The sequence below is a fragment of the Zootoca vivipara genome, chromosome 3 (assembly GCF_963506605.1).
Source record: "Zootoca vivipara chromosome 3, rZooViv1.1, whole genome shotgun sequence".
In the NCBI taxonomy this organism is placed as follows: domain Eukaryota; kingdom Metazoa; phylum Chordata; class Lepidosauria; order Squamata; family Lacertidae; genus Zootoca; species Zootoca vivipara.
In genome coordinates this window covers 3,944,851-3,961,588 of record NC_083278.1, presented here as the reverse complement: position 1 = coordinate 3,961,588, position 16,738 = coordinate 3,944,851, and the positions used below count along the sequence as shown (strand labels likewise).

At 44.1% G+C, this 16,738-nt stretch overlaps 1 protein-coding gene across 8 annotated transcripts in view; it reads left to right on the top strand.

The window, feature by feature from the left end:
* Positions 1-2,919: 2,919 nt before the first annotated feature.
* Positions 2,920-16,738, top strand: part of LOC118082595 (24-hydroxycholesterol 7-alpha-hydroxylase) — a 37,885-nt gene continuing 24,066 nt past the window's right edge. For 4 of the 8 annotated variants that reach the window (XR_004692283.2, XR_004692284.2, XM_035110316.2 and 1 more), the window contains exons 1-5: positions 2,922-4,438; positions 6,126-6,261; positions 9,076-9,250; positions 11,644-11,793; positions 15,503-15,596. Coding sequence is in view for 6 of the 8 variants with exons in the window: in XM_035110316.2 (XP_034966207.1) it covers positions 4,259-4,438; positions 6,126-6,261; positions 9,076-9,250; positions 11,644-11,793; positions 15,503-15,596 (735 nt within the window). In the remaining 2 variants the exon portion in view is untranslated. Of the gene's footprint in view, positions 4,439-6,123; positions 7,176-9,075; positions 9,251-10,981; positions 11,046-11,643; positions 11,794-15,502; positions 15,597-16,738 lie in introns of those variants that run through there. The other 4 variants (XM_035110315.2, XM_060272340.1, XM_035110319.2 and 1 more) reach the window with 4 other exon arrangements.

Sequence of the window (16,738 nt, the reverse complement as noted above, 5' to 3'; positions counted from 1 at the left end):
CTGAAGTTTAGTTGGAATTTCCTTTCCTGTAATATGAAAGCATTGGTTCAAAGCCTACACTCCAGAGCAGGAGAAAACAAGCCTGCCTCATCCTTCCAGATTGCTGGAAGAAATATCAACAACCTCAGATATGCTGATGGCACAACCTTGATGGCAGAAAGTGAGGAGGAAATAAATAATCTTTTGATGAGGGTGAAAGAGGAGAGCGCAAAATATGGTCTGAAGCTCAACATCAAAAAAACTAAGATCATGGCCACTGGTTCCGTCACCTCCTGGCAAATAGAAGGGGAAGAAATGGAGGCAGTGAGAGATTTTACTTTCTTGGGTTCCATGATCACTGCAGATGGCGACAGCAGTCATGAAATTAAAGGACACCTGCTTCTTGTGAGAAAAGCAATGACAAACCTAGACAGCATCTTAAAAAGCAGAGATATCACCTTGCCGACAAAGGTCCGTATAGTTAAAGCTATGGTTTTCCCTGTAGTGATGTATGGAAGTGAGAGCTGGACCATAAAGAAGGCTGATCACCGAAGAATTGATGCTTTTGAATTATGGTGCTGGAGGAGACTCTTGAGAGTCTCATGGACTGCAAGAAGATCAAACCTATCAATTCTTAAGGAAATCAGCCCTGAGTGCTCACTGGAAGGACAGATCCTGAAGCTGAGGCTCCAATACTTTGGCCACCTCATGAGAAGAGAAGACTCCCTGGAAAAGACCCTGATGTTGGGAAAGATGGAGGGCACTAGGAGAAGGGGACGACAGAGGACGAGATGGTTGGACAGTGTTCTCGAAGCTACGAACATGAGTTTGACCAAACTGCGGGAGGCAGTGGAAGACCGGAGTGCCTGGCATGTTCTGGTCCATGGGGTCACGAAGAGTCGGACATGACTAAACAACTAAACAACAACAATATATCTCAATCTCCTCTTTCCCTGGCTAAATATACCCAGCTCCTTTGATTGTTCCTCATAAAGCTTGGCTTCCAGACCCTTGATCAGGAGTCTCCAAACTAAGGCCTGAGGGCCGGATGCGGCCCAATCGCCTTCTAAATCCGGACCGCGGACGGTCCGGGAATCAGCATGTTTTTACAAGAGTAGAATGTGTTCTTTTATTTAAAATGCATCTCTGGGTTATTTGCGGGGCATAGGAATTCATTCATATATATATTTTTCAAAATATAGTCCGGCCCCCCACAAGGTCTGAGGGACAGTGGACCAGCCCCCTGCTGAAAAAGTTTGCTGACCCCTGCCCTTGATCATCTTGGTTGCCCTCCTCTGCACATGTACTAGCTTGTCAATTACTTTAAATTTTGGTGCCCAGAATTGGACACTGTATTCCATGTGTGGTCTGACCAAGGCAGAATAGAATGGTATTATGACTTCCCTTGATTTGGACATACTTATCTTGATGCAGGTAAGGTTTTTCCGCTGCTGCTTCACACTGTCAACTCATGTTAAGCTTGTGGTCCACGAAGCCTCTAGAACCTTTTCACATGTAAGCCAGATGTCCCCATCTTATATTTATGCATCTGGCTCTTCCTGCCTACTAAATACAGAACCTTACATTTGTCCCTATTAAGATTTGTTTAGTTCTCCAATCTGTTAAGGTCATATTGATTCCTGATTCTGTCTTCTGCAGCATTAGCTACCCCTCCCAGTTTGGTGCCATCTGCAAATTGGATGAGCATCCCCTCAATTCCTTCAACCAAGTTGTTGATAAAGACATTGAACAAAAATGGGCCCAGGAGATCTCTGCAGCATCCCATGTGTCACTTTTTCCCAGGATGACTAGAAACCATTAATGAGTACTTTGGGTTTGGTCTGCCAACCAGCTACCAATCTTAACAGTTACCTCATTTAACCCACAATTTATTAACTTCCTCAAAAGAATATCATGGGGGACTTTGTCAAAAGCCTTACTAAAAACAAGATACACTATGTCCACAACATTCCCCTAATTCACCAAGCTTGTAACTCCATCAAAATGTAATGAGATAAGTCTGGAATGACTCATTTTTAAGAAACCTATGATGGGTCTTAGTAATCGGAGGCTGGCAAAGCATGCAAGACACTGCATGGAGGATTCCCCACTGCAGAGATCATGAGAGGGGAAACAGTAAGTATTTCTTAAGTTCCATGGAGGAATTATAGAAAAATTAGCTGAAGGCAGATGTGCAAAAGAGGGACCGATTGAGGAAAATAGGGGGGGGGGGGGCTGAGAAGGGTGGCTGGAAGAAAAAGAACCCAAGAGAAGAGACCATAAGTAAGTAAAAGGGAGAATGGGGCAGGGAACTTAACCAGTTTGGTTCTTAATTGAAATGAAGTCTGATTTATTTATTTTATTAAATTGTATTATACCAAATTTTTGGGATTTTAAAATTTACTCACAAGTTTGATAAATGTATTATAAGCAAGGACAGCAGACAGCATCACATTTAATAAGCAGACAAATGTTTTGTGAAAAAAATGTAGCATATACTCATTAATGATTAAATAGCCTGTAGTGTAGCTTGATTCAAAGGTTGTATTTTATCACCAAACCTTGCTAGGCCAGCATGATATTAACAATCAGCTCACTTTGGGAAGCTCAACTATTCTAAGATAAATCCAGTATTTTTCCAAGATTGCCTATGAATGTAACTACAGTATTTGGATATTACAGCTCCATCTATGTGTAGCTTGGAAGATAAACAGATATTTTACTCAGTTCATGGTCAATTTATTTATATACCACCTTTCCCACAAATATGTATGTACTGAAAGCAGTTCACATAAAAATGTCTTAAGTACATTAGTGAGACATAATAAAAAGTATAATCTCATTACAAAAGAATCCAACATTAGCATTCATTAAAATTTAAGTGAGCGTAAGCTCACCAATATTAAAAGTAAGGCTTTACGATAACTTCCTATCCAAAAGTACCCCAAAAGCTGATGGTGCTGGTACCTGGCACCCCTCGACCTATGCCTCAAACCAAAAGACCAGAAAGCCCATGGGCGTTGCCAGGATTTATTGTAGGGGGGGCAGGCATTATGTAAGGGGGGGCAGAATGAGTTATATGTGACACAATTGGTCAGATAGTTAAGTATTTTTATTTATTTACTTGATGGGGGTAAATCCCTGCCCCCCCAGTCCTCCCTAGCTACAGAATTCTTCTGGGAGGCTCCTTATGGTTCAGAGCTCCTTATGAGTACACACTGCTCTTTTCAGCCCCAAAATACAAGGGGAAGAAAATGGGAATCTTCCAAATAGCTCCCATGGCTGGAAGCCTGCAGATAAAATGTGGAGAAAAAGCTGAAAGGGCTCAGGTCATCACTGCTAGTCATGTGGTGAGCTTCTCCATAGGAAAGTACTGTCCTTTTGAACTACAGTACAGTGGAACCTCGGTTTATGAACACCTCGGTTTATGAATTTTCGGTTTATGAACGCCGCGGACCCATCTGGAACGGATTGATTCATTTTCCATTACTTTCAATGGGAAAGTTCACTTCAGTTTATGAACGCTTCAGTTTATGAACAGACTTCCGGAACCAATTACACCCATGCTTCAGTTTATGAACGCTTCAGTTTAAGTACCCCGCGGTCCATCTGGAACGGATTAATCCACTTTCCATTACTTTCAATGGGAAAGTTCGCTTCAGTTTATGAACACTTCAGTTTATGAACAGACTTCCGGAACCAATTGTGTTCATAAACCGAGGTTCCACTGTACTGGAGAGCACAGAAAGAGGCAGAAATGAGTAATGATCAGCAGTTGTGACACATTGTTCCTGGACTGGACCTGTCTGTATGGTGTCTGTTCCTAAATGTCTGTAAATACCAAATGCTCTCAGGCTCGTGCTGTGTGTCTCCAAAGCTATAATACTGTCTATTGCTATAAAAAATGTCAAGGCAATGCATGCACAGTTAAATAACAAATGATCTATTTTCATTTGGCATGGAATAGCTTACAGCTTCTGCAGTGAACAGCACAACAGTTAATTATGGCACAAGAAGGAAAATGAAATATGGCCTCATGTTTCAGAGAACAGAGAGAAGAGAAGTCAATTTTGAGGGCTAATTAGAAAGTAAAACTAGCCCCTCCCAGAGGCAAGCTGAACTATGTACTGTAGTGAACTTGTCTTTTATCATAGCATCCACAAGAAGGCAGCAGTACAAAACAAGATTTTTTTAATCCTATCCTGAAGTAACGCCTAGCAGCATTATATCTTTCAGTGGCAGCCTGTGTCAGAAAAGCAACTGCTACAGAGGAAAGAAGATGGAGATCATTTTGGCTCTCCTGTTTACAGTGGTTCTAGGTTTTGTTGTCAAGCTGATTTTCTTTCCGTTCAGAAACGGCAATGAGCCGCCTTGTATCCATGGCTGCATCCCTTGGTTTGGAGCTGCCTTCGAGTTTGGGAAAGCTCCTCTGGAATTCATCAAACAAGCCGGACTCAAGGTAATAACTGTGGGAGCCAGGGATGGGGAGGGAGAATGAATGAATGAAACCATTTATTACAGTCACAGACCAGAGATCAGGGAGGGAGAGGATGAAAAGGCTTGAGCTTGAGCTGAACAAGCTTTTGCCTTAGCCAGGTGTCTAACTTACTTTGCTTTTTACAGTTTAATATGCTTTGTGTTAGCTGACTTATCAAACGATTTAAATAGTCTGAATTACTATGATAGAATAACATGCTGGGAGAAATGTGCTAAAACACATATTTGCTCTCTCTCTCTTTAGATTTAGGGCACTGTTCAGAACAATGTGGCGCTTCTTGTCCAGCAGGGCTGTTCCCCTTGAACATGCCAAGTATTAGGTTACTAAAGTTCATGTGTGCTTTTCAAGCTGTCCTGAAAGCTACTCGATGTTGAAAGAATGAATTAAAAATAGAATTATACAAGAATCTTATAAAATGAGTATTTTCAAGCAGTATGTATACAAATGTGTTTTTTATAATGTTTTGCAACTTCATTGTAATGCAGTCGGTTTTTTCCCCTTTCACAACAGTAGTGCTAAGAGATTTTAGACAAGTCCATTCCCTAGAACAGTGTTTCTCAGCCTGTGTGCTGTGGTATGTTGGGGTGCCTTGATCTTGAATGTTAATCAGGTGTACTGCAGGCAACACTGGCCTCTGTCCCTCCTTCCTTCCCTCTCTCCTCTGATGCCCTCTTGTGTCTCTGCCTCCCAAAGGTTTCTGTGGCTGTTGGTTGCAGCAGCCCTGGCTATAAGCTCCGCAGGCGAATGATGCCTCTGGGGCTGGCCAGGGGGTACTGGGTGCCAGGAACTGAGGCAGCCTTAGAGTAAGCAAGCAAGTAAGTGGGTGAGGCAGCCCAGCCAGTCAGTCCACCAGCCCTTGCTGTTGGGAATAGATGGAAAAGTAGGCGGCTGGGCATGCTGGCAGGTGCTGTGATTGCCTTTATTGTGCTTGCTGTATGCAATGCCTGCCTGGGAGTGTCTGGTGCCGAAGGGGAGCCAATCATAGCTGCCAAGTTTTCCCTTTTCTCACAAGGAAGCCTATTCAGCATGAGGGAATTTCCCTTAAAAAGGGGGATAACTTGGCAGCTATGGAGCCAATGGGTAGGACCCAATGGCTCCCCCTAAAGGTAGTTGTATTAAACTACTTAACTTTTTTATTATAAAAATTACATATTTTTATATGTAAAAGATTACATATAATAACATTACGTAACATTGTATCCTCTTATTTTATATCTTTGGCTCAACTGAGCCTAACGACTTCCCTCCCTCCCATCTGATGATTTACAAAATTAAACTTTACATTTCACTTCGTTTCCTATACTTGTTGTATCATTACCTAAAACATTATATCACTCAACCTGCATACCGGTAGGTAGCAATTTCATCTTACAGATCTTCAGATAACCCTGCTAATGATGTTAATTGCTTACAGTTGTCTTTCAAATATAATATAAATTCTTCCCGTCAGTTTCACCAGTTCTGCAAAGTCCATCAGCTTCACCTGCCAGCCTTCTTTTGTTGGTAACTCCTGTTATTTCCATCTTTGGACTAACAAAATTCTTTCCGCAGTTGTTGCATAGTCTATTCTTCCTGCAGATTGTTTTATTAAAAATATCATATATATAAAAACTACTTACGGTAACTTTTTTAACACTATATTTTGCAGTATGGACCAGTATTCACAGTGTATATGTTGGGGAAACGATACACATTTGTAACTGATGGAGAAGGTTTTCAAGCATTTTGTACTTCTAAAGATGTGGATTTTGAGCAGGCAGTGCAACAGTCTGTCCAGCGTACAGGTAGGTAAATGATATTTAATTTCAGTGGGAAAATGATTTCTTTCTATCTTAGATGACAAAGGGTTGAAAGAGATGTGAAGTGGGAGGTCTTTTTACTTTAATGTATCTTTGGGGACTCCAGTTTTGACTGGAGCAATGTGCTGAGGGAGCAAGTATTGCGTGCACAGGAAGTCCCCCCAGCCAAGCCGAATAATGACTCAAGACAAGCTCTGGAGCCGACTGCTGCTTCACAGGTAAGCTTCCCTTCAGTTGTGTGGGCTGGGCTGTCCCTCCCCTTACCTAGCCAATCCCCTGGCAATGCCTCCCCCAGGCGGGATTGGGCGGATGACTGAGGTAGGCGGAGACCCCAGGTATCCAGCCTGGGGAGGATGAAGCCAGCCTGAACTACCGGGAGCTGCACTGGGGTCCAGGGGGCTGCGCGCAACCACGCAAAAGTTGCCCCCCCCCATTTGATGTGGGGAGCGGTCATTTATCTCACTCACTCACACACACCCCATCCATGTTTTTTACTTCAAAATTATCCTCCCTCAGAAATGCTATTAGCCTTACTAAAGACAGTTCCAGTAATACAGGCACAGGTAGTGATGTAAGAAGGCAACAATTTCCATTCTCGTCTGTGTTCATAAACATCAGCACTGCTTCCATTCCACTGCAGCTTGTTTCCACTAAATTTGTTGTTGTTGTTTGGTCATTTAGTCTAAGGTTACCAGATGCCCTTGTTTCCCAGGGACAGTCCCAGGATTTACAAATCAGTCCCCATACAAAATCCATTGAAGTTGAAGAGTGTCCCCGGATTCATTGAAAAAAATCTGGTAACCTTAGTTTAGTCGTGTCCAACTCTTTGTGACCCCATGGACCAGAGCACGCCAGGCACTCCTGTCTTCCACTGCCTCCCGCAGTTTGGTCAAACTCAGGTTGGTAGCTTCGAGAACACTGTCTAACCATCTCGTCCTCTGTCGTCCCCTTCTCCTTGTGCCCTCAATCTTTCCCAACATCAGGGACTTTTCCAGGGAGTCTTCTCTTCTCATGAGGTGGCCAAAGTATTGGAGCCTCAGTTTCAGGATCTGTCCTTCCAGTGATTTTCATTAATTTTCCAATATAAACAGCCAATTAACATATAATCATAATCCTTTTTTTAAAAAAATTTTTTTATTAAGTTTCCACTTTAAATAAAAAACAATAAATTCCAACAATTATCCACACATCTTCTTCCCATCGCTCTGCCGAGCTTTTAACTTCCCTCCATCCCAGCACCAGGCTTTCCCTCTTCCAATCTACATCTCGCAGTCTCTTCTTATAGTCCAGTCTACATCGTAGGATTTATTCCAATCCTGCTAGTGTCTTCAAACCTCTACAGTTTTTATTCATCTATATATATATATATAAATGTAAAAATCTTGAAAGTGTCGGCTGAACTTTTCTCTGTAACTGCTTGACCGATCGTCCTGAAATTTTGTCACAACGATCCAGGCCACTCCCCGAGCGTTGCTGGAAAAGAAAATACCTCAAATTTCACACCTGGGCAGGTATAAACCTGCTTTTCCACAAAGTAAAACAGTGCCCTCAAGTGGCGTTATTCCCTCAGCTCCTCCTCCTACACCCCCTCCCTCCCCATGGAGTCTACGCCACACCCACAAACCCCGCCTCCACCACGAGATCCAACACTAATGGATATCCATCCGCCAGAGGTGTCCAAGATCTCATCGGAGACACCCAACACAAGCGTCTTGACCTCCTACCAGCGTTCTCCACTCCTCTCGAAGTATACCTTTCCCTCTCACACTCCATCCATCATCCTAACACGTCCTCGGATCCTCTCCTCCCAACTTTCCATACCTTTCCCCTCATATACTCCCCACACCGTCCTGCGATCCTCTTCACCACAGTCCTCCTATTTGTTCCCTCTCACCACCCTCTGTTCCCTCTCACAAACCCCCCCCCCCCCACAGGCTGCCCTCCTAACCAGCATCCTCCGATCCACAGCGTCCTCCGAACCGTTCCCTCTCACCGTCCTCCGATCCATTCCCTCACAATCACACCCCACGGAATGCACCCCCACCGATCCCTCCCCCTCCCGTGACCCCTCCCACCCAGAGAAAACCCACTCCCCACCCCACGGATCCCGCCCCTCCATCCCGCCACAAACAGCCCCCGAGACTCACACCTACCAGGGAACCAGGCCGATCTACAGGCCGCGCTGCCACCCGAGACTCCCGCTGCCCACAGACCCAGGCCGCTCCACAGGCCATTCCGCAGACAAAAATCCTAGGCCTCTCCACACACATCCCACCCCACGGAACGCACCCCCACCCCTCCACCTCCTGCGACCCCCACCCCACTCCACACCCCACCCCACGGATCCCGCCCCCACCCAATCCCATCGCACACAGCCCACGAGACTCACACCCACCAGGAAAGCAGGCCGATCTACTGGCTGAGACCCCCGCTGCCCACATACCCAGACCACTCCATATGCCACTCCGCCGCCATAAATCCAAGCCCTCTCCACACCGCCTCACCCCACAGTATATGTCATTAAGAACTTCTCAGTTGCTTATTCACGCTATAATGAAGACATATTTAGTGAAGACAGGGAAGCACCCAACTTTACCAGGGCACATTATATCATCAAGATTCTGTATCTACACATTTTTGTATGTCTAATGAGAAAGAATTGCCACTTTTGAAAGACAACACAACATGAAATAAAGAAGCAAAACTGTTCATGATGCCTGCCCAGATTCTAGGGTATTTTAAGTAAAACGTTGCAGCGTATTCTGACTGATGTTATTTTTTTCCACTTGGATTTTGAAGCTTCAATTCCTGAAGAAATCTTTTACAAGAATAGGAGCAGGATATATATCATGGTGAAGGGAAGACTGGGTACATCTAAGCTGCATCATATGCCTGGGAGTCTCTGTCAGGAACTTCAGAAACACATGGAGGATTTGGGTCATGAGGGAACGGAGGAGCTCAGAGATCTTGTAAGGTAGGTGATTTTGCAAACCAGCCAGAATGGCACAGGCCTCCATTCTTTTCATTAAATAAAATTAATACCTAGAATAAGCCATAAATGTTGTAGTTTAGAAGAAAATAAAATATAGTTTAAACACTACAAGAGAAAGCAGAAGGGTAGGGCACTGGTGGAATTGTCATAAACCCATTTTACTATTGGATAGGATATTCTTGTGAAGCCAACAGTAGCATCTCCTTAGGAGAGGGCATTCCAAAGTATGTAATAGCAAGGGAGTGTGATAAATATACTGTACTCTTTGAGGCTAATTTCATAGAATCATAGACTAGAGTTGGAAGGGACCCCAAGGAGCATCCCATCCAACTCCCTGCAACGCAGGAATATGCAGCTGGTCCATAAAGGGATCAATCCATAATACATACTTGTACATTGGAACAATTTGACTTTGGTTCGGCTTTGGATACAGTCCAGTCCGGTTTTCATTCTGGCCATGGGAGCAAGACAGCTCTGATCGCTGTAACAGATGACTTCCGTTGGCAGCTGGATTGAGGCGGGTCGGGGCTGTTGATTCTTTTAGATCTGTCAGCAGCCTTCGACATGGTCGACCGCAAACTTCTAGACCACTGGCACTGCCTTGCCTACATGGGGATTCGGGGTGCAGTCCTTCAATGGCTACGCTCGTTCCTCTCTGGTCGGGGACAGAGGGTGGCGCGGGGAGGGGAGGAGTTGTCACTATGCTACTCCTTGGTGCGTGGAGTACTGCAGGGTGCAATTCTGTCCCGATGCTTTTTAACATCTATATGCACCCCCTTGCCCAGCTTGTCCAGAATTTTGTTTTGGGCTGCCATCAGTATGCTGATGACACCCAGCTTTATCTGTTGATGGACAGCCACCCTGACTCAGCCCCAGACACACTGTTCAGATGTCTGGAAGCCGTTGCTGGATGGCTACGTGGGAGCTGGGTAAAGTTAAATCCTTCGAAGACAGAGGTCCTTTGTCTTGGTCGAGATGATATGGGAGATGATATGGGATTGGGGGGGCAGCTACCATCCCTTGCGGGGGCGCAACTAGTGCCAGCGCCTTCCGTCAAGAGTTTGGGTGTAATTTTCGACACCTCCCTTTCTATGGAGGCGCAGGTTACAGCTACAACAAAGGCAGCATTTTTTCATCTCTGCCGAGCTAAGCAGTTGGTCCCTTACCTCTCTCTCCCTGACCTTACCACTGTGATCCATGTGACGGTCACCTCCAGGCTTGATTATTGTAACTCACTCTACGTGGGGCTGCCCTTGAAGCTGACCTAGAAACTCCAGCGGGTGCAGAATGCCGCAGCGAGACTCCTTACGGGGTTTTCGCCGCGGGATCACATTCACCCAGTGCTATACCTGCTGCACTGGCTCCCGGTGGAGTACAGGATCAGGTTTAAGGTGCTGGTTTCAACCTTTAAAGCCCTATATGGCCTAGGACCCTCGTACCTATGGGACCGCCTCTCCTGGTATGCCCCACAGAGAACCTTACAGTCTACAAATAGCAACACCCTGAAGATCCCGAGCCCCAGGGAGTTTAGACTGGCCTCGACCAGAGCCAGGGCCTTTTTGGTCATGGCCCCGGCCTGGTGGAACACTCTCTCACAAGAGACCAGGGCCCTGTGAGATTTGACATCTTTTCAGAGGGTCTGCAAGACAGAACTGTTCCTCCAGGCCTTTGGCTAGGGTTCAATCTGACTCATTTTCTCTTTGTATGAACAAGTACGAAGGAGGTTTCCCAGCCCGCTCACAGGTCATTATAATATCAGTGGAAATAGTTGGTCCTGGTGAGTATTAACTGCTTTCAATTTTAACTTGAGGATGGCCATTTGTCCAGACTAATTTTAATTTTAATTTATTTGAATTAATTTTGGGGTGCATTTTAATCAATAGTTTGTTTGTTTTTATGTATATTGTGTTTTATATGATGTTAGCTGCTCTGAGCTCAGCTTCAGCAGGGGAGGGTGGGATACAAATTATTATTATTATTATTATTATTATTATTATTATTATTATTATTATTATGCAATGACCCTTCTCCGCAAAAGCAAATTAAATTGACCCAAAATAATGCTATCTGCATAATTGAGAATAATTGCTGAGTTGTTTTAGGCTTACCTCTTCTGACAAGGAAAGGTACAATATTTAGAGATATTTCACAAAGCAGAATGAGAATAGTAGAATTTCTTAAAGGTACGATGTGCCATGGTTGTTGTTGTTTTTTGAAGTCCCATCTCACAACAGCAGAAGTTTATCCACTACAATTTATTTCACCTATTTTTACTTTAGTTGTATGAAACCAGTATAGCCAACAGCTGACCATTCCAAGTGGATTTTAACATTATTTTCCTTCAGTCCACAACTATACCTTTTCTCCTATTGCAGGCACATCATGTTCCCATCAACAGTGAACACCCTGTTTGGAAAAGACATGTTTTTGACCACCAGGGATAATGTCAAGGAGTTTGAGGAGCACTATCAGAATTTTGATGATGATTTTGAATATGCTACCCAACTGCCAAAATATTTTCTGAAGTAAGGGAGTAGTGTTTCTGTTTGACAATATAAATTTATCCAGAAATTCATGTTCTAGCTTAGACAGTCCTCATATTCCTGTTGCTTATGTCTACAATATTATGGGTGTAATCCATAGACGACTTATATGATGGCATGCTTTCCCTCCAACTGGCATACTCCTGTAGTCATTGGATCGAAGACTGCTTGCAGTAGCTAGTTGAGGAGCCTAACTAGTGTGCACAAAGTTCACTTTTGATTTGCTAGATTTACTCTACAACAAAGAGGGGACCCTGCATTCTGTGAAGGGGTGTGAGCACAGAGTCAGCTTAGTGTGATGTTATTCGGATCCCCTTCCCAATACTCCCACAATCCTTCCAGCAGACAGCAGCACCACCCTTCTTTTGTGGGACCCGGTCTCCCCAGAGAAATGCAGCCAGCTGATTGGCCTGTTAAAGGGTGGTAAATCCCCAGAGGAAGACATGTTGTCCCCTGAGGTTTTTCTAACTAATCAACATTGGTGGGCAACCACATTGGCCCCCATTTTTACTGCAATCAACTCTTCCCTTCCGTCAAACTGGAAGCAGAGTATAATCATCCCAATCCATAAAAAAGGAGATCCCCAAGACCCTACCAACTACAGACGAATAAGTCTTCTGGATATACCCTATAACAGTGCTCCCCAACCTTTTTATCGCCGCGGACCAGTCAACGTTTGATAATTTTACTGCGGCCCGCTGAGGGGGGGCGGCGTTGATTGTTTCGTGGCCCGCCGAGGGGTGGGATGTTGATTATTTATATTTTATTTTGATTGTTTTGATTTAATAATTTTAATTTAATTGTATTTAATGTTCCTTGGGCGGCCCGGTACCAATTGATCCACGGACCGGTACCGGTCCGTGGCCCGGGGGTTGAGGACCACTGCCCTATAAGATCTATACTAGACTTCTCCTTGAGAAGCTGACCAACTGGGCTGATGAAATTAGTCTATTCCACCCAGAACAAGCGGGTTTTCGGAAAGGCCATAACACCTCCGGCCACTGCCTAGTCCTCCAATCTATAAACAACAAATATCAAACCAAGTTCCACTCCAATATATATGTAGCCTTTGTCGATCTGTCCTCTGCCTTTGACTCCATCAATAGATCTAGACTCTGGCAGAAGCTCAGTGAAACCAACATTGACAAAAGGCTCCTAAGGCTATTAATGGAAATCCACTCGGATATATCCGCTAGAGTGAAATTCGGTCCCCAGGGAACTCTCTCCCGTCCCTTTCCCATTGCCAGAGGCGTCAAACAAGACTGCCTTCTGGCTCCCTTCCTCTTTAATTTTTACATAAATGATATAATAATAGCCATTAAAGCTCTTAACCAAACAGCCCCGCCCCCGCAACAAGCAAAAATTCCTATCCTACTGTACGCAGATGACATGGCAGTCCTCTCGCTAACAAAGGGGGGACTTAACAACTTGATGAGAGGACTCATGAAATTATGTGAAGAAAACTTCCTAATGATCAATTTTTCCAAAACTAAAATAATTCCTTTTGGCAAGGCAAAACCAAATCCTTCGTGGATCCTCAAGGGCTACACCATCGACCAATGCTCAGTTTTTAAATACTTGGGCATCACTTTCCACCATAGATTATCTTGGACAGCCCACCTAAACACGACTATTTTGGCTGCTCGTTGGGTCATCGGTGCCTTAGTGAAATTTTTCCTCAGAATCGGTGGCCAACTGGTAGCGCCGATCAGAAAGATCTATATTAGTAAAATACTCCCAATGCTGTTGTACGGGGTGGAAATATGGGGTTGGAACATGAATGTACTCCAGCAACTGGAGACCCTGCAGAATCTCCTGGAAAGAAAGATCTTGGGCCTCCCTAATGGGACCATGTCCGCCCAATTGAGACTAGAATTGGGACTACAATCTATAGTAGCAAGGGCCCAGGCCAGGATAGTTATCTACTATAAATCCCTCGCAGATATTCAAAACTTCCCACTAGACAAACAAGCCTTCACAGCCCTCACTGGTAGCAGCAGCTGGTCTAAGGCCATGGAATCCATTTGTTTCATTACTCCCTTCCAGACTTTGCTGCCCTGACTTCATGGGATAACAACAAAATCCATAGCTGGATCTTAGCTAGGGATGAAGCTTTTGACCTAGCACAATCTAAGGCGGCTAAAATCTCCATGTGGCTTCCCCACATGAAGGCAGCTAGATCTCTGGCCCACTATTTGTGTGATTTAACAAACCCCAAGCTAAGAAAGGCTTTCACACTAGCCCGATTCCATGCCATACCCACAGCATTTTTACACAGCGTTTTCTCCAACATACCACTGAACCTCCGACTCTGCCCATGCAATGAGGGAATGATAGAGGACTACATACACTTTTTCTTTTACTGTTCTCTATATGACCCTGTAAGATCCAGGCTTCTCCTTTCAATCCCGACGACCATCTTACGGGACATCGATCGCATGAAGTTTTTACTGGTGGACGCCAACCCCTTGGTTTCACGTGACATAGCTATCTATATTTTACAGGCCCTTAAACTCAGGGCCGCTTTCCTGGCCAACCAGCCAGGCCCTAGTCCTATGTAAATTCCTGTTATATTTTTAGCCAACACGCATCACTTTTGCCTTTACCTAACCAGTTGCATTTACCTGGATTTTATATTTAACGTTCTAATTGTATTTGTTGTAGTTTTATTGCTGTGCGACAGTTGCCTGTCTGTTTGTACTTGTGCTATGGCCATACAGCTAATGCAATAAATGTTGTTGTTGTTGTACTGACCAGCATTAACTGGGAGCATCTTTCTTTATGGGGTGTAATGGCTCCATTAATTATTATGAGGAAAGGGAAAATCCCAGTGGGAATGAAAGAGAGTGGGGGGGAAGAGGTATATTTATTTTTCCTTTACATGTCATAAAAAAATCTAAGTGGTTTACAACAACAGTATCTATATACAATAAAACCACATAAAAAAATTGAGAGACCACCCTCTGAGTTTGTCCCCCTAGAATTTTATTCCTTATATTCACTGACAGGACATCACCACTCCTTCTTCTGGCAGCACACTCTGTTTATGCCAGACAGTTAGGAGAAGAACCATTCTTCCCAGCCAGAATAAACAGGAAACAGCACCTGAATGTGGTGGCTTGAACTGTGAGAATATTTGGTTGCTCAAGGGCTTATCCACACTTACATTTTGCCCTGCTCTTTCCAGGCATAGGTCCACACTTTAAAGCTCCATGCCTGAGTGTTGGATTTTTTGCCCCAGAGCTTTCCCCACAAAACCACACTGTTTAGTGCTTAATCTGTTGGGTTTTCCGCTGGTTGCCATTTGCTCTAATTTAACTTTGAAGAGCAGGTTTTGCCTAGAAAAGCTCCAGAGCCAAAAAAGAAAAAAAAAAGAAAATGGTGCTTGGACATGGGCTTTAAAGCGTGGTCTGTGCCTGGAAAGAACAGAGCAAAGGAAAGTGTCACTGAGCCCTTCTTTTCTTTCAGGTGGTGGGCCCTGCCCTGTCACTCAGCTGCTCACTCTGGAGACTGCATTGCTCAAAAGCAGCGCAAGCATCTGGCACTGTGATCTGCTGAACCTCTGCAACTGAGCATTACTTGAAAGTTTAAAAAGTTTTAAAAATGATGGGGAAATTGTTTAGAATTCTTTTCTGAGTACAGATTATCATATATATTTCATAAGGGTTTTGTTTTCCTTTTTGCTTCCTAGAAAATGGTCTAAATCTAAGAAATGGCTCCTAAAAAGTTTTGAAAAAGTTGTCTTGCATGCAGAGGAAACTAATCCTTCAGATGACTGTTCTAAGGTAAACCCTCCATAAGGCTTTTCATGTTAATATTCCTTCCAGTAGCACCTTAGAGACCAACTAAGTTTGTCATTGGTATGAGTTTTCGTGTGCATGCATGAATAAATAATATTATTATTTATAAAATACTAAGCCAGGTGCTGCGCAAATCAATGAAGTGTCAGACCTTTTGCTTTATTTTTGGCAGTTTTGTGAGGGCTGGGATTGAAGTGAATAGACTGGGGAATGGGAGGACTTTTGAGAAATGTCACAGAGTGGGAGGCGTTGCTTTGACCCCATAGAGGGAGAGGGACCCTGTGGTCTTCCAGCTGGAGTCCAACAAAATAGCCTAATAGGCTTGGGGGGGGGCAGTCCTATGTGCCACCTGCCATCTACAACCTGAGGTTTCTTCCTAGAGTCGACTACAAGGTGGCAACAGGGGTGCCTTCTTTTTTTACTGGCTCTTCTGTGAGTTTATCTATATTAGCCTTTAAAAAATAAGTTGGTGAAGGCTATACTCCTGTGTGTGTGTATATATATATATGTAAAAGAAGCATATACCATGCATAACTAAACTAGCTAGGAGCCTGACCCTGCTCTCTGTAACCCACAAAGTTCCCCAACTGTGGTTAAATATGAAAAGCAACAGCTGAGGTGATGCCAGTTGGAACTCAGAGCACCGACATCAGGATGAAAGCACCCTTGAAAGTATAATCCTGCTCTTCCTTTTGGCAGCAGCCTGCAAGGCAGCTTGCAAGCATGAAATAAAAACCACAGCCACAGCCAGTATCTAATTCTGGCGACCTTGCTGTAGCTTGGTGGTTAACTCTAATGCCAAAGCATGGCTCCCAGAGACTCCAAAATTCAAGCGCCTGATTCTCAAGTTCAACTCTCCTAGGCTTCCTGCGTGCTTGAGTAAACTTCAAAACCGACTTAACTGGTATGGAATCTTTCCACAAAGATGCTTCTTTAATAACTGTAGATGTACCATTGGGAAAACCTCAAACTCATCTAATCTTGTTAGCCAGCCCTTAAGGTGGTCGGAGGAGCCTAATAAGAACTCCCAGTGTGTGCCGAGTAATTTATTGCCAAAGGGGCCCACACAACAACATCAAAGAGAAATATTTTTACCTTTACGGACGCTTCCTACCAACTCCTCTTTA